This window comes from Lactuca sativa, chromosome 6 (assembly GCF_002870075.4).
Source record: "Lactuca sativa cultivar Salinas chromosome 6, Lsat_Salinas_v11, whole genome shotgun sequence".
NCBI lineage: Eukaryota > Viridiplantae > Streptophyta > Magnoliopsida > Asterales > Asteraceae > Lactuca > Lactuca sativa.
The window spans coordinates 153,009,529-153,033,401 of record NC_056628.2 but is presented as its reverse complement, the minus strand read 5'-3'; the positions used below and the strand labels follow the sequence as shown (position 1 = coordinate 153,033,401).

Sequence of the window (23,873 nt, the reverse complement as noted above, 5' to 3'; positions counted from 1 at the left end):
ACCTGAGTCCGAAGCTGACATCGAACCGGAGTCCGAAGCTGACCGGGACCTTGTCCCCTACATCGAACCTGAGTCCGAAGCTGACATCGAACCGGAGTCCGAAGCTGACCGGGACCTTGTCCCCTACATCGAACCTGAGTCCGAAGCTGACATCGAACCGGAGTCCAAAGCTGACCGGGACCTTGTCCCCTACATCGAACCTGAGTCCGAAGCTGACATCGGACCGAAGTCCGAAGCTAACTGATCATAACATAACGTATCACTTAGCATGAACACACATAATCCTGTCTGAGCCACGAAGGCTTCAAACATGCTAACTACTGCGTCGGATAAAAATCTGGATACTACTGCTAGCTAAACGGGCCGGCATTGTGGCCTTAGACCCGCTCCTACTGAAAAGGAACTCACCTCGTGAATTGGCTGCTGAGTGAAAAGCTCTGAGGGCTAACTGCTGCCGCTCCGGTATCTCCCCGGCTACAAGTCCATAAACACACTCAATCAAATGCTAAACACTGCACTGGGTAAAATGACTCTTTTACCCTTGGTCAAAGTCAACTCTCTCTGGGCTGACTCGCCGAGTTGGGCCACCCAACTCGCCGAGTCCTACTCTCACTTCTCAGTTCTACATGCTGCTACTCGTCGAGTGTGGCATCGACTCGACGAGTACCCTCTTGATCCAAGAACTCAGACAATCTTCATCCGACTCGCCGAGCCGTATGAACAAACTCGACGATTTGCTCATGATCCTAAGAAGATTGCCTTGGACTCGCCGAGTTGTATGAACAACTCGCCGAGTCCCTCCATCACTGAGTCTACCCTCAACTCGCTGAGTCCACTCTCTAACTCACTGGATTCACTCGACACTGATCAAAATGAAGGACTCGGGAACTCGCGACCCAACTCGCCGAGTCGTTCTACCCGACTCGCCGAGTTGTCGCCATGCAACTGATTTTTACTCGATTTTATTTGAATCCAACACATACAATTGATAGATCTGAGTCCAATAAGCTGATTTACCACGTAAAGTTTCCAACTTTACGTGCACAACCTCATGAATAAGGGAAATAAGGCTAAAAGATGCATAAAATGGGTAGATCTATGATTAATATGCAAAGTAACTCCAAAAAGACAGTGGATCTGGGCTCTACAACACCCCATCATTCAGATCTAACGATATCTTGACTTATTAAGGCATTCAAGCAAACATAAGGCTTGGAACAAGCATCAACTAGCTCTTAGGAGAGCCCTAATGGAAGTTTAAAGCATATAACAAGAGGGGAACTCCGAAAATACCTCAAATAACTCAGATTTGCCCTTGGATCTTCGCACTACAACTCTTCTCCTTGCTTCTTTCTTCTTCTCCTTCTTCACACCTTCACAAAATGGCACCAAACACTTATAAGCTCTCAAGGGAGGATTAGGGTTTTCTCACTGTGTTCTCAGGGTGAGGGAGGCGAGAATGGGGCTATAAGGTGGTTTAAATAGTGGGCAACCCGGGGATTTAGGGTTTCTCCCAGACGGGCAGACTCGGCGAGTCCAGAATATGGACTCGCCGAGTCGCCACTAACACGTGCTCGAAATCCCGTCCCTACTCGGCGAGTCAGGCCATGAACTCGTCGAGTCCTTTTACAAAACTTCAAAATAAATACCAAGGAATCATCATACCGGGACCAGGTCGTTACAATTCTCCCCCACTTATCTCAGACTTCGTCCTCGAAGTCTGCTTCGGCTGAATCCGCAAATATCTCTGGGTAGTGCTCTCTCATCTCCTCCTCAGCCTCCCACGTCCACTCAGACCCCTTCCGGTGCTGCCACTGCACCTTCACTAACTGAATTACCTTGTTCCTCAAGGTCTTGGTCTTCCGGTCCAGAATCGCGACCGGTCTCTCAATATAATTCAGGCTACTATCAACCTGAATATCCTCCAGGGGAACGACTGCTGATTCATCCACCAAACACTTCCTCAACTGAGACACATGGAAAGTGTTGTGGATCTGACTAAGCTCCTCAGGAAGATCTAACCGATAAGCAACCCGACCCACCCGGGCCAAAACCCTGAAAGGACCAATAAATCTGGGGCCCAGCTTGCCCCTCTTCCGGAACCTGATGACACCCTTCCAAGGTGAGACTTTCAGAAGGACCATATCCCCCACCTGGAACTCCAAGTCCGAACGCCTCCTATCGGCGTAGCTCTTCTGTCGACTCTGAGCAGTCTGCAGTCTACTACGGACCTGTTGGATCAACTCAGTCGTCTTGAGCACCACCTCCGTGCTCCCGATGACCCGCTAACCGACCTCGCCCCAACAAATCGGGGTCCTACACTTCCTCCCATACAGCATCTCAAAGGGAGGTCGGTCAATGCTCGCATGATAACTATTGTTATACGAGAATTCCGCTAACGGAAGGTACGTATCCCAACTGCCACCGAAATCTAGGACACATGCCCTAAGCATATCCTCGAGAGTCTGAATCGTCCTCTCGCTCTGCCCGTCTGTCTGAGGGTGGAAAGCGGTGCTGAAAAGGAGACGAGTACCCATCTCGTCGTGGAACCGCTTCCAGAACCTGGATGTGAAACGGACATCTCGGTCAGACACCACCGATACCGGCACTCCATGACGTGACACAATCTCTCGCACGTAGATATCGGGTAGCTTCTCCGCTGATATACTCTCTTGGATCGGGATAAAATGGGCACTCTTCGTCAACCGATCCACTACTACCCATATCAAGTCCACTCCACGTGCGGTCCTGGGAAGTTTGGTGATAAAATCCATGGTGATATCCTCCTATTTCCACACGGGAATGTCTAACGGCTGCATCTTGCCGTGAGGTCTTTGGTGCTCCGCTTTGACCTTCCGGCAGGTCAAACATCTCTCAACATACCAAGCGACGTCTCGCTTCATGCAGGGCCCCCAATAATCAGGTCAAAGATCTCGATACATCTTTGTCGCTCCTGGGTGGATAGAAAATCGAGACTTATGAGCCTCGTCCATCAGTACCTGCCGTACCCCACCCCAGTACGGTACCCATACCCTACCATGAAGCGTCAACAAACCCCGACTGTCGTAATCAAATGAAGCTACTCGGCCCACTATCCTCTCACACTTCTGCCTCTCCTCCTTGAGGCCCTCCATCTGAGCCTCCTTGATCCGCTCCAACAGTGGAGTGATCATTGTCATCCTCATACACAGATCCCTGATAGGGGCCACCGACACCTTGTGGCTTAGGGCGTCGGCCACCACGTTGGCCTTCCCTGGATGATAAAGGATCTCACAGTCATAGTCCTTCAGCACATCCAACCACCTCCTCTGCCTCATGTTCAAACTCGGCTGATCCATAAGATATCGCAAACTCTTGTGATCCGTGTATATAGTACAGCGGACCACATAAAGGTAATGTCTCCAAATCTTGAGGGCAAATACAACTGCCCCCAGCTCCAAGTCGTGGGTAGGATAATTAGCCTCGTGAGGCTTCAACTGTCTCGAGGCATAAGCTATCACATGGCCTCGCTGCATCAAAACTGCTCCCAAACCTGTGATCGAGGCATCACAATAGACTACAAAGTCCTCTACTCCCTCTGTCAAGGTAAGGATCGGAGCCTCGCACAATCTCTGCCTGAGGGTCTCGAATGCTGTCTGCTGCTCCGGACCCCAACGAAATACCACTGACTTCTTGGTCAGTCGGGTGAGCGGCACTGCTATCTTGGAGAAATCCTGAATAAATCTCCGATAATACCCTGCCAACCCTAGAAAGCTCCGAATCTCAGATGGAGACTTCGGGACCTCCCACTGCATCACGGCCTCTATCTTGGCCGGATCTACCAGAATACCCTTCTGGTTGACGAGGTAACCAAGGAACTGCACCTCGCGCAACCAGAACTCACATTTGGAGAACTTTGCGAAAAGTCTCTCCCTCCTCAAAACCTCCAGCACCTCCCGCAGGTGCTCCTCGTGCTGCTCCTGCGTCTTGGAATATACCAAGATGTCATCTATGAACACTATCACTGACCGATCCAGCATCGGCCTACACACGCGGTTCATGAGATCCATGAACGCGGCTGGAGCATTGGTGAGCCCAAATGGCATCACCACAAACTCGTAATAACCATACCTGGTCCTGAAAGCAGTCTTCGGTACATCCTCATCTCTAACCCGCATCTGATGATATCCGGAGCGTAGATCGATCTTGGAGAACCAAGACGCTCCCTGAAGCTGATCAAACAAATCATCTATCCTCGGGAGTGGGTAACGGTTCTTCACTGTTACCTTATTCAACTCCCGGTAATCTATACACATACGATGCGACCCATCTTTCTTCCTCACAAATAGGATCGGCGCTCCCCAAGGCGAACTGCTCGGCCGAATGAAACCCTTGTCTAACAGCTCCTGCATCTGTGTAGACAACTCCTGCATCTCAGGGGGAGCTAGTCGATACGGTGCCTTGGCTATCGGAGCCGCACCAGGAATGAGGTCGATCCTGAACTCAACTTGTCTCTCAGGAGGTATCCCCGGCAAATCCTCGGGAAACACGTCCGGGTAGTCTCGAACAATAGGAACATCGTCAACTGTCGACTTGCCCTTCTCCCGGGCATCCAAAACGTAAGCTACAAAACCGGCACAACCCTGCTGAACATAGCGCCTCGCCCTTGCGGCGGAACAAAAGGTCGGTCCTCGCTGTGGCCTCTCGCCCTGAATCACCAACTCTCCCCCACTGGGAGTGCGAACCCTCACTAGCTGAAGCTCACAATCAATCACCGCCCCATTGGGGCTTAGCCAATCCATACCCACAATAACCTTATTCCCTCGCAGGGGAATAGGTACCAGTTCCACTGAAAACTGCTCATCAAATAACTGAAGAGAACACCCTCTATGCACTCTGCCGACCCTCACGGTCCTATCGTCCGCTATCTCAACCTCTAATGGACAATCCAGCTCCCCTGGAGCTCTACTGAATTTCTTGCTGAGCGCAAGTGATACGAATGATCGGGTAGCCCCCGAATCGAATAATACCATAGCAGAGATGTCGTTCACCGAGAACGACCCTAAATAAAACATACAATCACAAGCAATATTCAATCAATAATAATAAAGAAGTAAAGGGAAGATACATACCCGTCACCACATCAGGAGTCGCTCGCGCCTCCTCTGTTGTCATCTGAAACGCCCTACTCTTCGCCACTGGCGCATCAGCTCGGCCCTGCCGGCCATCTGTAATCCTCAAAGTAGCAGGGGCAGGTGCAGCCACCTTCCCTGCTGCAGCTAAACCCGAACACTGGGACCTTTTATGTCCCCTCTGATTACACTGAAAGCAAATCAGATCTGATGCTGCAACGGCAGTAGCAGGAGCCGTACAATCCCTACTCAAATGTCCAATCCGATCGCACTTGAAGCAGCCGGAACTCCCTGCCTAGCACGCTCCTTCGTGCATCTTCCCACACCTACCACATCGACCGTGGCTCGGCTGTCCCCTGGACCTGTGATATGAAACCCTGGGCTTTTTGCCCGAACCGCCTGAACCCGAAACCGCCTCCGGTTTCCTCTTCTTCTCCATCTCAAGATCAATCTCCCTCTCCCGAGCTCTAGCAATCATATCTTCCAGCGTTTTACAGCTGGACCGGCTCACAAACTGGCGGATATCGCTCCGCAACATCTCATGATAACGGGCCTTCTTCATTTCCTCATCAGCTACATACTGAGGAACGAGAAGAGCCCTCTCCCTGAACTTGGCGGTGATCTCCGCCACTGTCTCTGTAGTCTGGGTGAGGTCCTGAAACTCCCTAGCTAGCTGTTGCACCTCAATGACCGGTGCAAACTCCGCCCTGAACCTGGTAGAGAAATCAGCCCAGGTCATGGCGTCCAATGCTGCATCATCCCCAATGGCATGCCCGACCTCCTCCCACCAATCTCGTGCCCTGTCCTTCAGAAGACAGGACGCCAATCTGACCTTGTCCCCCTCGGGACATCTGCTAGTGCGGAAAGCGTTGGCCACATCCGCCAACCACCTGCTGCTCGCTATGGCGTCTCGTGCCCCATGATAGTCCGGAGCTCCACATGCCCTGAACTCCCTGAAAGTAAGGGTGCGCGACCCCATCATGGCCGCCACCTCGGCACGGAAGGTGCCCAATCTCTCATCCATCAGCTCTAGAATCCCCTCCTTGATCGAACCGAAGATCACAGGAGTCTGCTCTATAATGATGCGCGTAATCTCCGAAGAAAGAAACTCTCGGGTCTGCTCGTCCATGCGCTCATCCCCCGAACCTGAACCTGATCCCTCCCAGGCACCTCCGCTGCCGGCTGCTGGTCTCGAACGCAGAACCACCATTCTGAAACACATCACAACTACGTCAGAAAACAGAAATATCTTGAGGGATCATTGATACTACAACTAGCTTCCTGGTCTTGTCTCAGCCTTTCTTGATTTGAGTACGGATCCTCTGCTTCCAGTAGTACAGGCCCATACTACCTTCCACATCTATCCATACTTTCTTCAAGAACTGCCCTGACTCCACCAAGTCACTTCTACTACTACTGATCTCTGCTACTCTCATCCTAGGCTTGGCCCAGGGAAACCTCAGACTCAACTCAACTAGTCCTCAGCTGCTGCAGGTCTCCTTATAATGCTAATTAACCATCACCTGAACACCATCACATGTGACGAAGATCGGATAATCCTTCATGTAAAATACCCGTCCCTATAACGGTTGGACTCAAACAAGAGCTGCGCAATAGGGCCAGTTCCGGCACTCTGGGATTATTCAACCCTGATCACATGTGGTGTAACGTGTTCACCTAATGGCTAACTTCCATCACTCAGAGCTCCCACAAAGCACGAAGCAAGCATCATTCGGAATAAGGAAGCATACTCACGCAAAACTGTTCTCAAAACGAGAAACTGATCTAGCATACGGTGCTAAGCTCATACTATCAGGCATAACCTAAACAGGCTATCCTACTGCTGTCTACTCAATACTAGCATGCAATACTCATAAAGATGTAACACATAAAGCAGGCACATAAGGCATCCTCCTAGATCCTTAGTCCTATACTAGCATGTTGTTCTACTGAACTGAAACTGAACAAATAACTTGTATGGGTAATTTGGGAGTACTTACTTGAGCTCGGCTGATCGCATGCACCACACCCTTATTTTGTTTAAAAATTTCTTTCTTTCTAAGTGCTTTCAAAATTCTTTTAGAAAACATTTTTCCTTTTAAAAATCTTTTTATTTAACATTAGTTTGAGTTCAGATACACCCGGAAGTGTATCCGAATCCCTCAAACCAGGGCTCTGATACCAACTTGAAACGACCCAAAAATACGACCCAAAAATTTCGTTTTTCAACATAACCAAAAACCATAATCTGAGTGTCATATCATGAAACCATACATAATGCATCTCAAAATAATAATAACCCACGGTACGGAAAACTGTATCATATACATGACATATAAAAATCAGGAACTAAATCAACTCCCAGGATGAAAGCTGAAGCTGTGGTGTGTGCAATGCCATCAACCCGAGCTCCTCCCTCTGCTAGCGGAAGTACCTGAAACCAAAACTGAAACTGTAAGCACGAAGCTTAGTGAGCTCCCCCAAATTATCACATACCATACATTAATATATATATATATATATATCAAGCACATACTGGGGCCTTGCCCCCCTCCATCGGACCGAAGTCCGAAGCTGACTGACCGGGACCTTGTCCCCTACATCGGACCGCAATCCGAAGCTCACATCAGACCGAGTCCGAAGCTAACTGGGACCTTGTCCCCTACATCGAACCTGAGTCCGAAGCTGACATCGAACCGGAGTCCGAAGCTGACCGGGACCTTGTCCCCTACATCGAACCTGAGTCCGAAGCTGACATCGAACCGGAGTCCGAAGCTGACCGGGACCTTGTCCCCTACATCGAACCTGAGTCCGAAGCTGACATCGGACCGAAGTCCGAAGCTAACTGATCATAACATAACGTATCACTTAGCATGAACACACATAATCCTGTCTGAGCCACGAAGGCTTCAAACATGCTAACTACTGCGTCGGATAAAAATCTGGATACTACTGCTAGCTAAACGGGCCAGCATTGTGGCCTTAGACCCGCTCCTACTGAAAAGGAACTCACCTCGTGAATTGGCTGCTGAGTGAAAAGCTCTGAGGGCTAACTGCTGCCGCTCCGGTATCTCCCCGGCTACAAGTCCATAAACACACTCAATCAAATGCTAAACACTGCACTGGGTAAAATGACTCTTTTACCCTTGGTCAAAGTCAACTCTCTCTGGGCTGACTCGCCGAGTTGGGCCACCCAACTCGCCGAGTCCTACTCTCACTTCTCAGTTCTACATGCTGCTACTCGTCGAGTGTGGCATCGACTCGACGAGTACCCTCTTGATCCAAGAACTCAGACAATCTTCATCCGACTCGCCGAGCCGTATGAACAAACTCGACGAGTTGCTCATGATCCTAAGAAGATTGCCTTGGACTCGCCGAGTTGTATGAACAAATCGCCGAGTCCCTCCATCACTGAGTCTACCCTCAACTCGCTGAGTCCACTCTCTAACTCACTGGATTCACTCGACACTGATCAAAATGAAGGACTCGGGAACTCGCGACCCAACTCGCCGAGTCGTTCTACCCGACTCGCCGAGTTGCCGCCATGCAACTGATTTTTACTCGATTTTGTTTGAATCCAACACATACAATTGATAGATCTGAGTCCAATAAGCTGATTTACCACGTAAAGTTTCCAACTTTACGTGCACAACCTCATGAATAAGGGAAATAAGGCTAAAAGATGCATAAAATGGGTAGATCTATGATTAATATGCAAAGTAACTCCAAAAAGACAGTGGATCTGGGCTCTACAACACCCCATCATTCAGATCTAACGATATCTTGACTTATTAAGGCATTCAAGCAAACATAAGGCTTGGAACAAGCATCAACTAGCTCTTAGGAGAGCCCTAATGGAAGTTTAAAGCATATAACAAGAGGGGAACTTCGAAAATACCTCAAATAACTCAGATTTGCCCTTGGATCTTCGCACTACAACTCTTCTCCTTGCTTCTTTCTTCTTCTCCTTCTTCACACCTTCACAAAATGGCACCAAACACTTATAAGCTCTCAAGGGAGGATTAGGGTTTTCTCACTGTGTTCTCAGGGTGAGGGAGGCGAGAATGGGGCTATAAGGTGGTTTAAATAGTGGGCAACCCGGGGATTTAGGGTTTCTCCCAGACGGGCAGACTCGGCGAGTCCAGAATATGGACTCGCCGAGTCGCCACTAACACGTGCTCGAAATCCCGTCCCTACTCGGCGAGTCAGGCCATGAACTCGCCGAGTCCTTTTACAAAACTTCAAAATAAATACCAAGGAATCATCATACCGGGAACGGGTCGTTACAATAACCTTGAAACTCATCTAAAAGTTGGTAGAGCTTCAGCTTTTTTAGAGATCCATTACTCTGAAGACATGATTTCACATTTCCCCATCCCTTTCCAAGGCTGTTAATGAACTTGAGGTTGTATTCAAGTGGGGTTCGGACTATCCCATGAGCTATCATGTTGTTAACGACGATTCGGTATCTGTTTGAGGCCAAGGAAACAGATTCACTAGGTGTTGTATTGAAAATGTTGAACTCGTTGACAACCGAGGTTAGATGCTTATCTTTCATATTCTCTAACCCTTCGAACAAATCTTGAAGTGGGTCCCAAATCTCTTTCATGGATTTGTACAGTTTGATGTGCTTAAAGAGAGAAGGTTGAACACCAAACACCATTTCAGAAAAGGCAACTTGGTCTGCATGCAACTTTTCAAGATCATCAGCAGTGAGAGGTGCTTGATGTTGTTCATCTTGTCAAGAAATTGGCCGATGTTTACGTGCACGTGTAGGTCAAACCACACTATTTGCTATTTGCATTGAGCACATTTGTTGAGAATTAGAAGTAGCCATTGAAGTTAAGATATCTTGAGCAAAAGTGGTATATAGAATAACTTTTACCCTGAACATAGATATGATCGAAATACCAAGGTAATTTTGAATCAACTATAATATGTTGTTATGGATTCAAAGGACAACCACTTAAGCTCCGATACCAATTGTGAGAACAAGGATCTGATTGCGCAGGGGCAAGGCTCAAAAACTCAAATCTTGAGTTAATGCTTAAGATCAATGTCTTCTTCTGATTAAGAGTTCTAGTCAAGTCTGGCAAGACCAGTTAAGACTTGAAGATGAGAGTCAACAAAGTACTTCAAGTATTAAATAGAGAATAACGAGTATAATCAAAGTAAAGACAATAAATGAACAAGTAGAATGTTTGAAATAGTTTTGATTTGAGAGAAAGATGAAAGTGAAGTAAACTCAAATATGTCTATCTTTTGAGTAACAATCTATCACACGTTCTTATCATTAAAAACTCCTTATATAGAAAAAGGAGGAACACATTACAAACTAAAAACATACTAAGAACTGGACAATGTCACTACTTCCGATATTCTGATTGTCCAAATAAACAAAAGACTATGTCCTAAGTAACGTTACATCACAGAAAAAGACAAGAACAATTAATACATAGACGGATAAACTATTTCGGACTCATACTCCATTTCAGACATGAGATTGAATTTGGATCTTCTTTGTGTGATTGTTAGAGGTTCACTTTCAGGTTCTAACACTACCTCGTATGGCTAAGGGGTTTGATGCGATTTGGATGATAATGAACCATCTGACTAAGAGTGCCCACTTCTTAGCTATTCGGGAGAGCTCCTGGCCAAGAAATTGGCCGATGTTTACGTGCATGAGATTGTCGCCCGATGTGGCGTTCCCGTTTCTATTATATCGAATCGAGATGTTCAATTCACTTCTCGATTTTGGCAGACGTTCCATGAGGAACTGGGCATGAGGTTACATTTCAACACTGCTTACCATCCACAGACTGATAGCCAAAGCAAGAGGACCATTCAGACACTTGAGGATATGTTGAGATCTTGTGTCATAGATTTTAGTGGGAGTTTAGACTCCTACCTTCCCCTAGCCGAGTTTTCTTACAACAATAGTTATCACTCCAGTATTGGTGCGTTGCCATTTTAAAGTCTTTATGGGACGAAGTGACGTACCCCATTCTGTTGGGGGGAGGTCGGTCACAGGGTTATGGGGAAGCCCGAGATAATTCTTTAGACGACAAAGCTTATACAACAGACCAGACTGAGGTCGCAAACAACCCAAAATCGACAGAAGAGTTATGCTGATAGACGACGATCTTAGTTGGAGTTCTAGGTCAGCGATATGGTTTTATTGAAGGTGTCACCATAAAAGGGTGTAATATGGTTCAGGAAGAGGGGCAAGTTAGGGCCCCGATATATTGGGTCGTTTTGAGTGATTGCCAAGGTTGGCAGGGTACCTTATCGGTTGGATCTGCATGAGGAGCTCAGTCAGATTCACAACACATTTGATGCCTCTCAGCTACGGAAGTGTGTAGCTGATGATTCAACAGTGGTTCCTTTAAATAATATTCATGTTGATAATCTCTTGAACTATGTATTGAGGCAAGTAACGATTTTGATAGGAAGACGAAATCCTTGCGCAACAAGGTGGTATCTTTGGTCAAGGTCCAATGCCAGCATCGGAAAGGTTCCGAATGGACCTGGGAACCCGATGCAAAGATGCGAGAGCACTACCCTGAGCTATTCGTAGAATCAGACTTCGAGGACGAAGTCTAATTCAAGTAGGGTAAAATTTTAACACCTTGATCTAGGTAATTTCCATTTCGATCCTAGGAATGAAATTTATTGAAAAATTGGTCCCAAATAGCATTTAAGTGAAAAGTGTGGATCAGTGACATATGTTGGGCATACTCTCATGTACGCTGGGTGTACATGGTTGATACCCAAACCCTAATATTTAGAGTTTGAGACTTATTTAAGAATCATTATCTCATTGAGACCCTCCTTTCATCAACCTCCATTTCCCACTTCGTCCCCTACAAACCCCAATCCATTTTGTGAGAATCATGGAGCCTTTGTGTGTGATTTTGGTGTTCTTAAAGGAAATATAAGGAAAGTAAATCATCCTAGAAGCTTAAAGCATTTTGGATCCAGAAGTGTTTCCCCCTCAAGCATCTTTTGGAGGTATAAATTTTGAAACTTGAAGAGTTAATTCATTAGATCTTGTTAAATTTAGTAAAACCAGTATTTCCAAAACATCATCGATACATGCCAAACAAAATAATGTGTCAAACATCATAACAATCAGAGTATAACACAAAAAACGGAACGAGGTGGTGCGTGCTCTACAATCATCCCAAGCCCTTCCCCTTGGAACTGGAAGTACCTAAAACATAAACGAAAAACCGTAAGCATAAAACTTAGTGAGTTCCCCACCCAAAGAGTATAATGGGCCCCGCCCTTACTCGCATAACGGACCCCACCCAATGCGTATAATGGGCCCCGTCCTAACTTGCATAACGGCCCCTGCCCAAATAAGTATAACGGGCCCCTCCCTAACTCGCATAATGGGCCCCACCCATATACAATTCATACTACATATCAAGTAATAGCATAAATAATAATCATCGGGCCCCGCCTAATAATCATACAAGCATATAAACATACTAGTGTCACACAGACAATGAGTATTCTAACATAACAGATCATGGGTCGACACTCGTGCCTTCGACCTGCTAAACATGGTTAGGAAACTCACCTCGGACTGCTAAAGTTTCTTGGATTAATGCCTTCAATGAAGTATTGGAGGAGCTGGTATTCGGTGATTCCATGCTTTGGACATCGGACACAAAGTTTCTTGAATCTCTCCCAATATGTGTCAAAAGCTTCTCTCTTATGTTGCTTGATTCCAATGATTTCCCTCCATAGGGCTGAAGCTTTCATCTATGGGAAGTAATTATCCAAAAACAACCTCGCAAGATCTACCCAAGTAGTTACTGTTCCCGGTGGGAGGTCATAAAACCAGTCTTTGGCTGCATCTTGCACTGCGAAGGGGAATGCCCTAAGCTTGATTTGATCATCCGTGACATTGTGTGGTTTCATGCCCACACATATAACATGGAACTCGATGAGGAACTTGTGAGGTTCTTCATTTTCCAAACCTCTAAAGGTAGGGAGTAGGTGGATGAGTCCATATTTAAGTTCAAGATTTGTGGTTGCCGGATATGTGATGCAAAGAGGTTGTTGAGTAACCTCTTGCCTCGACCATTGACGGAGACTTTGCTCGGGTGGTGGGTTTGGAGGTGGTATCCCTCCATGGTTATCTCCCATGGTGTGAGTAGTGATTGAAGTTTCCGTGGGTGTAATTTTTGGGATATTATAAGTAAGTGAAGATGGTGGAGTGGTATTTTTTGGTGAGGATGGTTGTGGTGAGAGAGAGAGAGACTTTTTTGGGTATGTGCTCCCAAATGTTGATGACCGGAGGGTTAGATGATGAAGAATTCCTAGAGCCCGGTTTCTTCTTACGAAGCTTGGCTTGCTTCTTTAACCTCTTTGTAGTCTTCTCTATCTCCGAGTCAATTGGCAATGGCGTACCTGTTCGAAAAGATCTTGGCATAAAACAATTAGTAATACCGTGTCCCCGACAACGGCGCCAATTTGTAAGGCATGTCAAACCCAACAAATAATAGGGGTATGATCTACTCCAAAATAACACTACTATATTGCACTAAAAGGTAGTACAAGGCAAGTAGGGTCGATCCACAGAGACACGGGACAATCTGTCTAATACCTCTTTGCACAAGGTACTTGTTCACAAAAGATTAAAGAGGGGGTTTTGAATGAAATGATTAAACAAACAAATTAAAAACACAAGTAATCAACTAAGAGAGTGAATTAAATTAATAATTTGTAAGGACTCCAACTTCATGTATGACAACTTGGCAATGTGACTCAAAGATGACATAATATCCGTTCAATTCCATCTAAGTTGGTACTTGAAAGTGTTAACAAGCTCTAACACTTCCCATTCACCACATTAATTAACCAAAACAAGATCTTTGATTAACCCTAACCTTACTAATCTAATCTAAACAAGCTCTTAGAATTAGATTAAAAGATTACATGAAGCTTTATGTGAATGTTCCCAACAACACCCAATACTCCTCACAAGCTCGGAAGTGTAAAAGTGTATGAATAAGATTTACACTATTTTCATTCAATAGAGATCAACTTAATGCTTGTTACTTGTTCAATTTCACAGAACAATTACGGATTTTGTAAAAGAGATAACTTGAATGACCTAACCCTAATTCAAATGGCCAATAAGAATCACAATTAGAATCAAACATTCGATTAAAGCTAAATCAAATTCACTAGATAGAAATTAAGAACAAACATCATGTCATATGATTGAAGTCACTACCAAGAAGTCAAAACATGAAATTGGAGAAACTAGGGTTCTAGCCACACATGGCTAGAACAATATCACAACTTTAAAAGATGAAAATGTATGCAATTACAACTAACAAATACTAGAAATAATGTTTCCAAATGATTGCTAATCAAACCCTTGCAAAAACCTTCGAAATCCCTTCTCAAAATGTGTTATGATATGTTGTGTGTGTGTGTAAAAATGGCCCTCAACCCGTAATATGAAAGATAGGAAAAACTGCCAAAAGTTGGTTTTTGGGTCGAACACAGCCCGTGTTAAAATAGGCTAAACTGACACGGCCCGTGTTTAGCAGCCAACACGGCCTGTGTTTAGCAGCCAACACGGCCCGTGTTGATTTGCACTAAACTGACACGGCCCGTGTTCAACATGGTCAACAACTCCCATTTTGGTCAACACGGCCCGTGTTGAATTTGCAGTGTAAATCCAAGACGACCCGTGTACCCCTCTGACTCTGAATCCAAACTTGATTTTTCCAACTTTTTTGTTCTTCGCCCGATCATCCCGAAATCTTCACCAATGCTTCCTAACACCTCCCAAAGCGCATTCTAAGCTCCGGTTTACCTGAAAAAGACATGAAAGTGTGCAAATAAGGTTGTTCTAGAGACTAACATGAATATGATGAAATGCAAGAAAAATGAAGAAAAATTATGCTAAATAGATGGATGAAATGGGACTAAAAGGTGTGCAAAAAGGTGCACAAATTGCACCTAACAGCCCACATATGGCCCAATTTTCCAAATTGTGCCCAAATCCCTATATGAGCCTTACCCTAAGGCCCACTAACTTTTTCTACTCCAAACTCTTACATTCAGGTGGCCCAACAAGGCCCCAAGCCACTAAGCCCAAAGAATAGCCCAAACATGTGAAGTCTACCAAACTGAGTGCGTGGGGCGTACTCAACACGTACATGCAACTTACTTGCTTGAGGGCTTGTACGCCTAACGTACTCACCCATTCATCCCAAAACTTAATTTTAACACTTAATCCCGTAAGACATATCTCCAAAACATAGATATGACTTCCGTGAGCTGGATTATCATGTAAAGTTGCTAACTTTATGTTCATTCATGGCTAAAGGAAGCTATTAAGCTTAAAAAGGACTTAACAAGTGACTTAATGCATGCATGCGACCAAAAATCCCTTAAATCTTGCACCTTTATGCTCAAGGAGTCCATAAAAATCTCAGTTCTAAAAGAACAAGTCCTTAAAACGTCTTAACTCTTCAAGCAACCCAAAATGGGACCAAAAGCATAACAAAACAAACCATGAGAAGATATAAACATCTACAAGCCAAGGCATGAACTTGATACCTCAAAGAGATTGCAACAAGTGAGATGATTCTGGATCTATGACCTTCTTTCCAAGCAAAGCACCTTCAATCTTCAAAGCTTCCTTCACAGTGACTAAAACAATCACTAAAATCCTCTCAAGGGCTTAAGAACGCCACCAAGAAAGCTTAAGGCACGATTTAGGGTTTTAGGTGGTTTGGGGGATGGTAAAGAGGCCAGTCCTAGGCTCTTAAGGTTTTTATATAGGATGCAACACCCTAAATTAGGGTTTCAATATGTCTCATATACACCCCGCGTACATAAATATACACCCAATGTACATGTCCGGAGTCTCGTCCCTATCTCGCATCAGCACGCTAAGCGTACCATGTGGTATGCCTTGTGTACTCGCTTCACAGCTTGTACGGTAAGCGTACCATGTGGTTCTCCCCGCGTACTGCCCAAGGACCAAAAAATGCAACTTTTATAATAACATAGGCAGTAAAGAAACATACCAAGATTCTAGTGTCACATAACAGTGGAGTACGTGGGGCGTACTGAGCCAGCTTGACCTTCCCTTGATTTTTGACTTTTGACCTTGACCTTTGACCTGGAGTTTGACCTAAGGGTATTTTAGGTATTTTGAACTATAGTTTGATTATAGGTCAATGTTTGTTGTGTAGGTGACCTGTAGAGTTGACTATGGACTAACATTCATTACTACTATCTTTTCAGCCTGTGAGGTGAGTTTTCCTCACTATACTTGTGGGTCGAAGGCACCAATGCCGACTGAGTAGATTGTGTATTCTGGTTTGGAATGTTGTTATATTGTATTGAACTGTTAAGATCTGCATAATTGTCTGAATGCTATTATGTGTTTATTTGTTTTGCATGTTGACATAGTGTGTTTGGGTTGAGATTGTAATGCTTTGTGCTACCAGTCAACAAACCCGTGCAATCCAACCAAAAGGTTATGGGTTGGTGGCAACCCAACTGTGAGGTTGTGTGCCAGAATGGGGCAATCCAACCATGAGGTTGTGGGTCAGGGCAATCCAACTCGAAGGTTGTGGGCCAAGGGTAATCCAACTGGGAGGTTGTGGACCCGGTATGTATTATTTTCTATACATTTTGTTTTGTGCTATTTAGGGGAAACTCACTAATCTTACAATTTAAGTTTTATTTTTCAGGTACTTTAGATGATCGGGGGAAACCAAATACTCCATGTACATCCCTCTGATTTTTATGATATTTGATTTTGGGATACTCTGATTCATGATTATTACTTTTGGGAAGTATGTTTTGTAAACAGTTATGATTTTTGTTTGGATTTTAAAAATGAAAATTTTACCTTGATTTTTGAGATGTTACAAATTTGTTTGTTTTCAATTTTACAAAATTCCCCTCCACAAATTGGATCATTTTACATTGGAATAGAATTGAATGATATGCGTACTTCTTCAAATCATCATCTCTGCAATCGACATTTGTCCAACGGGTTCAATTTCTAATAATGAGATAGTAAATAATTTTACGAATCTTAAGTTTTAAATTGTTATTATTATTATTATTATTATTATTATTATTATTATTATTATTATTATTATACGATAACTTTTTTTACCATATAATTACATCCTTGAACTTTTTTTTTTATTATGACATTGTACTTTTGTGAAAATTGTTTTGTATATAAATGATCTTGCTATAATTTGATATATTTCTTAAAGTGCGATGCTATAATAGGAAAAATAAAAATATGATGACATAATAAGCAAATCAGTTAACGTACATTACAAAAATGATCATTGTGTAAGAAAGTTATGTACATGATCCATGTATAAGAAAGTTACATAAACTATCCCTATGTATGACAAATTTACAGAAATACCGTCCTGTGGTTCACCACATGATCCCCTCCTAGTTCTTTAGTAAAATATAGGCGGGGCACATTTTATCTAGGATCCATGTGTACCTATTTTTCTATATAGTATTTGCCAATGACCACATGCTTCATTTCTATAGTTTTGTTTTTAAATAATTTGTTGGGGATAATGACTTGAAAGGGTAACGAACTTTCAATTTTGTTCACATTTAGTCACTAAACTTTTTTCGTTATCTATTTGCCATTGAACTATTGAAACTGTTCACGTTTTACCCTTATGATCGGCTGTTACCGGTCATAAGGGTAAAATATGAACTGTTTCAATAGTTTAGTGGCAAATAGATAACGAAAAAAAGTTTAGTGATTAAATGTGAACAAAATCAAAAGTTCTTTTCCCTCTAAAAAGTTCAATGACTAAATGTGAACAAACTTTCTATTGTATTATGTTTTAGCAGATTATTTATTTTTGTTTAATTGTAGCAACATTTGTTGATGAAGAAATCTATGAAATAAAAAAACAAAATGTAACATCCGGATTTCCAGGTATCATAATTTAAGTATTTTTCTTTTGAGTTAAGAAGAGAGACTCGACGGGTTGACGCCTCAACTCGTCGAGTAAAGTCACGACTGATGACTCAGATTAATGAATAGACTCAACGAGGCGGTGAGGCGACTCAACGAGTCCGCACTGTTGGTAGAAACCTAAATCTTTGGGCCCGATCCATATTTAAAGGCACTTATGGCCTTCAATTGCGACTACCTTTCGCATAAGTGAGAACCCTAGCGAGCTTGAGTGTGTAGAGTGAGAGGAAGAGCTATTGGTGTGATTTTGCAAGAAAGGAGAAGAGTTCCAGCAAGAGGGACCAAGGAAGGTTATTGTTCTGAGTTATTCAAGCAAGGAACTTCATTCTGTGGTACAAAAATGAACCCTTTTCCTTCCCTATTGTGTAGATTCCATTTTGGGGTTAGGGCTTGAATCACTTCATTTTTGGGGTTTTGAATGCCTCAAACCCCTCTTGCAAGTTCGTGTTATAGATCTAGACCCTTCTAGGCCTAGAGAGCCGAGAATATGAAGCTTTAGTAGAGTAAACCTTGGGGTTTGAAGTTAGGAAGCTTATATGGGATTTTTATGGTATATATAGTTACTTTCATCTTACACATAGATATTAAGTATTTTACATAAATTACGTGCTATGTGTGCATATTATTTGAATACTTGTTGTCTATGTTGGATGAACGATTTTATACATGTTTTAAAAGATTTAAACGGTATATTTATTTTATATCTACAAATATGTTGCGGATGAAACATGGGTAGATGAAATAGTTAGTGTGTGATGAAATAAAATGATGAGAGATAAGTGATGACAGAAAGGTGTTGATAATTAGGTAAATAGATGATGATGAATAGGTGATGTAGGATGAAAGGAGATACCATAACCTTAACCGGCAATGTAGCGATGTAGTCATCTACCAGAGTATAGATGGCGACCACAGACTATTCTAGACAACCTAGTGGAAACACTAGTAGGCCCATAACCTGTAGTTGATGAATTACGAGTTCAGGCGATGTTGTAACTACGTATTCATGCGATGATACTCTAACCCCTTACTATGAATTACGAGTTCAGACGATGTTGTAACTAGGTATTCATGGGATGTCACAAATTCCGCATGCCAAACCAATGGTCATAATTCACATCAGTGAGAATGGTTCATTTTTTTGTAAAACCAAAATCAGATTGGAAATTTTGATTTTTTATTTTGGAAAATGTCAAACCATTGGTTTTTTATTTCGGTTTCGGTTTTTTGTTTTTTTTTTTTAAATATATTTTCAGGGTTTTGTTTTTTTTTTTTATTTCATAGATTTTTTCATCAACAAATGTTGCTACAATTTAACAAAAATAAAATAATTTGCTAAAACATAATACAAGAGGAAGTTTGTTTACATTTAGTCATTGAACTTTTTAGAAGGAAACGAACTTTCGATTTTGTTCATATTTAGTCACTAAACTTTTTTTCGTTATCTATTTGCCACTAAACTATTGAAACTGTTCACATTTACCCTTATGACCGGTAACAGCCGGTCATAAGGGTAAAATGTGAACATTTTCAATAGTTCAATGGCAAATAGATAACGAAAAAAAGTTTAGTGACTAAATGTGAAAAAAGTCGAAAATTCGTTACCCTTTCAAGTCATTATCCTTAATTTTTTGTATATAAGATAAGATTACCCCAAAAGATTTTAAAATCTAAATATTACAATAATCTTTAAACATATTAATATGGCCATGAAATAAATGTCTTTGGACATACTTTTTAATTGGTGTGCGCATTATTTGATTGATAATATTTCATGTTGACGAGCCTTTTTTACTATAGTTTACCACAAACTTCACTCTTTCCCTACTATAAAACTATCCTCAATTTTTGCACTCACATAATACTGTTCCCAAAAGACATACGGACACTTCATATTATGTAGTATTTCATTCTAATTTCTAAAACACCAGGTTGTGCGTTATCATATGTTATAATAAAAGAATATATAAAGTGTGTAATTGTATCTTAGCACTATAAAAAACAGCATGAGTACTTATAACATATGCTACTTTCATTTCTTTTGATGTCCACTAATATATATATATATATATATATATATATATATATATATATATATATATATATATATATATATATATATATTAGTGGACATCTAACATTTCGCTATAAGTGGGCCCTCTTAGATCGACAACAACTGAATAAAGCACCAAATGTCCAACCAAAATATTTAATACTGGACTCAAGTGAATTTTTGGGCTTTAATATTTGATTCTAGATAGGCTGCGTGATTGTGAAAGAATGCCTAAGATTAGAGGCAAAGATTTTGTTACATGAACAAAAATAATAAAATTAGAGCTTAAATACTGCTTTCTAAAATCGGGATCATAATCTATTGATTATAAATACGAATCATAAGCCACAATTATCTTAAAGTTCGTATATTTCATGTGAATTCGTCATTGTTCAATAGGAGCATGATCATCGACAATGATATAATTGAGTGCTTGGATATGCATTTGTGAAAAGATTACATGACATTCATAAACTAGAACAAATAATATTAGATATTAGTTAAAACCAAGTGATTAAAAGTTATATACAATTACATCCACCTTAAAAAGTCAATTTTGTTGTAAGAACTTAAAATCTTAGTTATCCTGACCCTAAAAAGTAAGAATTAAGTTTCATGAACATATTTAATACCTCTTAATTAGTTGGAATGAGCTTCAACCATTGCCTTTGTGGATTTTCTTCACACTTTGGAACATCTCTCAAATTATCATCAAGACATAAACACTTGTTAGTGACAACTTTTGAAGTAGAAAGATCGACTTCTAAACAAACATCATTCCCTTGGCTATCTTTTGAAGCCAGATGATGTTTTGAGCTTGAAACAACATTCCATAAACTTTGAGGACTCGAACACTCGTGATCAGAGATGATAGGTGGCAAACCTTGTTTGATAGTTGTTAAACAGTGTTTTGTCTTTTTCGCTAACTGGATCGCCCCACCATCATGTAAATGGTCCCACCGAGTGGCTTGTTGACATTTCGTCATTGAAAGGTTGTTACCTGCTTTGACACATTTACCACTTAAGGGGTGGTAGATGATATAAGATGTTTGGTTGCTTGATTCGACATTACCTATAGTGTAATAACACAAGAATATATCTAAGTATTGAAAAGGAAAAATTACAAAAAAAGTGTGTTAACATTAAATTTCATCTCAATGTAGATATTATTGTTTCGAATAAGTACTCATGCTGTTTTTTATAGTGCTAAGATACAATTACACACTTTATATATTCTTTTATTATAACATATGCTACTTTCATTTCTTTTGATTACAACAACATTGTAATTTAAATTTTATTTACTTATTAAAGTATTTTGCTTTCAGAAAGAAACACACGATTATAAAATTGTATTTTTAGTTTTTCTTTATAGTAATGTTGTATTAAAAAATATCAACATTGTAAAAGTAAATTTTGGTTTATATCAGGATTTATAATTAAGTGTATTATTTAGAATATGATATCATAATAAGAAAAAACATAAAAAAAAATATGTTATAGTAAACAAATTAATAAAAATACGTTGTTATTTTTCTTTTAACTTAATATTATAATATAATATGTTAACCTTTATAAACAAAGGAAATAATACCTTGAATCTTCGTTTGAACAAACTGTAACTTCTCTAGTATCGTAGAATTTCTAAGTTTCTTCCATTTGAAATCATACATCCCAAACACATCTTCCTTTTCAACTTCCCCTTCCCTAAGCATAAAACTCCCCGGTAGCTGCCATAACGCCCAATCAATATCGTTTTCAGCCATTGTCATCAGCAAGCAAATGAAATAACGGTTCTCCATTTCATTTTCACCACGCTGATCTAAACCGAATTCACTTAGAAATAAAGGAAGCGAGTTTTTGTCTGTAAGAAACAAAAACCCAGAATTCTCCATGAACCATTTGGTCACATTGGCACAGTATTCATTCGTCTGAAAAATCCATTTATCAGATGGTTGGCCAAACGGGTACCAATGTGACTCGAAGACTAACTTGTTATCCAAATTGATCGACAAGGGTTCACTTTTCAAGAATTTAAGGTTTGTATCATATGACAAACCCGAAAAAATCACAAGAATGTCGGGGTTCTCTTGATGAATAGAAACCGCACCTTGTTGCATGTACTTATACCAAGACGCCACATTTTGATGTGGGCCCCGTAGTTCATTTCGCATGCTCATCGCCACAACCTAAGGCAAATAAAAAGGTTGTTATAAACTCTCTAACAATTACCATATAAAACATAGATATTGATCATCTAATAAATTGTTTAATACGTTCTTTTGTTGCTTATTACATTAAAATGAATATGTTTGTCACTTTGACCTACTTAAAAAGTTGGGAGATTGAGTTTTATTGTATGACGGTTGTACAAAAAATATAAATGCCCTTTGTACCCTCTTTATAAAAATACATTAAGATAGCATGTGTAGTCTGGTTGAACAATTAAGCCAACCATAAAAACTTTATTGTGTATGTATTCAATATTTCATAGGAAAAGAAACTCTTAACTTTTTTGACTATTGTAAACTACACGAAGGGGTACATTTAACTTTTGAATAACAGTTAATGCGTAACTCATACCGAAGGGTTGCTATTATAGCGACGAGCAACAGCCACCAAACCCTGCAACCACTCGTCGGGATCGAAAAACTCATCACCGAAAAACCCATTTCCGTCATTCTCACCGCAGCACCACTCCGGCAAACTGACGTGATTATCGAGCACCACCATCAACTTCCCTTTCCCAAGCTCATTAACGACGGCATTCTGAGCTTCCACGACGCTCATCTCCAACAACTCAGGGTTGTTTTTCCGGACACCTTCTTTAGCGCCGGTCAAGTTCCACCTATCTAGTGACTCCGAAACAGTGACATTCGAGTAACGCGTGTACATATAAGTAGCCCATGTAAGCCGAACACAGTTGAACCCCATTGTGTGAGAAATGTCTGATACAATGGCCTTCACCGGCTTCTTGTTTAGACCCTCCGGGATCATGACGTGGAGGTGGCCAGGCCAGTTTATGCATGTAAGTTTTACGCGGTAGCCGGAGATTTGGTCGACGATCCATCGGGAGGACGTGGAGAGTGGAAATGAATGAAAAGGGAAGAGAAACAAAACCAGAAGGAACATAGAGGTGGATCGTAAAGGCATGTTGGAGACAGAAAAAGAAATACTGTTTGCTCACATGTACACGTTAAATAGGGGGTTTTCTTGGCGCATAGTAATATAAGTAATATAAGTTTAATTGATTTTTGAGTAAATTACAGAAATAGTCCTACGGTTTAATCGAATTTTTAGTTTTTATACTTAAGTTTAAAAATTATTAGGTTGCATCATGTGTTTTTGAATATTGCAACTTTGCAAGTCCTAGACCAAGTTACCCTCTCTTTTTTTTTTTCTTTCGACAATTTAATATATATATATATATATATATATATATATATATATATATATATATATATATATATATATATATATATATATATATATTGTTGTAAATTATTGAATGACACCAATAATTGGTGAATTGGTAAAAGATATCATGTCATACTATTTATATTACGTATGATAGGTAGTTTTGTTGTATATATATAACATGCTCTTGTAAGAATAATAGGTAACAATTTCACGAAAGATAAAATATCTGATATCTTTCTAAATCTTCTTCTCCATCAAGTTTCTTTAAGTATGTTAT

At 41.4% G+C, this 23,873-nt stretch overlaps 1 protein-coding gene across 2 annotated transcripts; it reads right to left on the bottom strand.

Moving 5' to 3' along the window:
* Window positions 1-20,642: 20,642 nt before the first annotated feature.
* Window positions 20,643-23,459, bottom strand: LOC111901105 (glycosyl hydrolase 5 family protein). 2 transcript variants are annotated; one of them, XM_023896970.3, is made up of 3 exons: window positions 22,760-23,459; window positions 21,771-22,365; window positions 20,643-21,176 (listed from the first exon to the last, which is right to left on the bottom strand). In XM_023896970.3, the coding sequence occupies exons 1-3, from the start codon at window positions 23,327-23,329 to the stop codon at window positions 20,812-20,814; spliced, it is 1,530 nt and encodes a 509-aa protein (XP_023752738.1). In that variant the 5' UTR covers window positions 23,330-23,459; the 3' UTR covers window positions 20,643-20,811. The 2 variants fall into 2 exon arrangements, with proteins under 2 accessions (XP_023752738.1, XP_023752737.1); XM_023896969.3 differs by having other exon boundaries at window positions 20,643-21,248; window positions 22,760-23,455.
* Window positions 23,460-23,873: the final 414 nt, after the last annotated feature.

Bases quoted from the DNA above. Each gene is read 5' to 3' on its own strand.
- LOC111901105 (XM_023896969.3), bottom strand. From the start codon at position 23,329: ATGCCTTTACGATCCACCTCTATGTTCCTTCTGGTTTTGTTTCTCTTC. The intron at 22,366-22,759 runs GTATGAGTTACG...TATTTGCCTTAG, and splicing joins GCTATAATAGCAACCCTTCG to GTTGTGGCGATGAGCATGCG. The intron at 21,249-21,770 runs GTATTATTTCCT...ATTACACTATAG, and splicing joins TGTTCAAACGAAGATTCAAG to GTAATGTCGAATCAAGCAAC.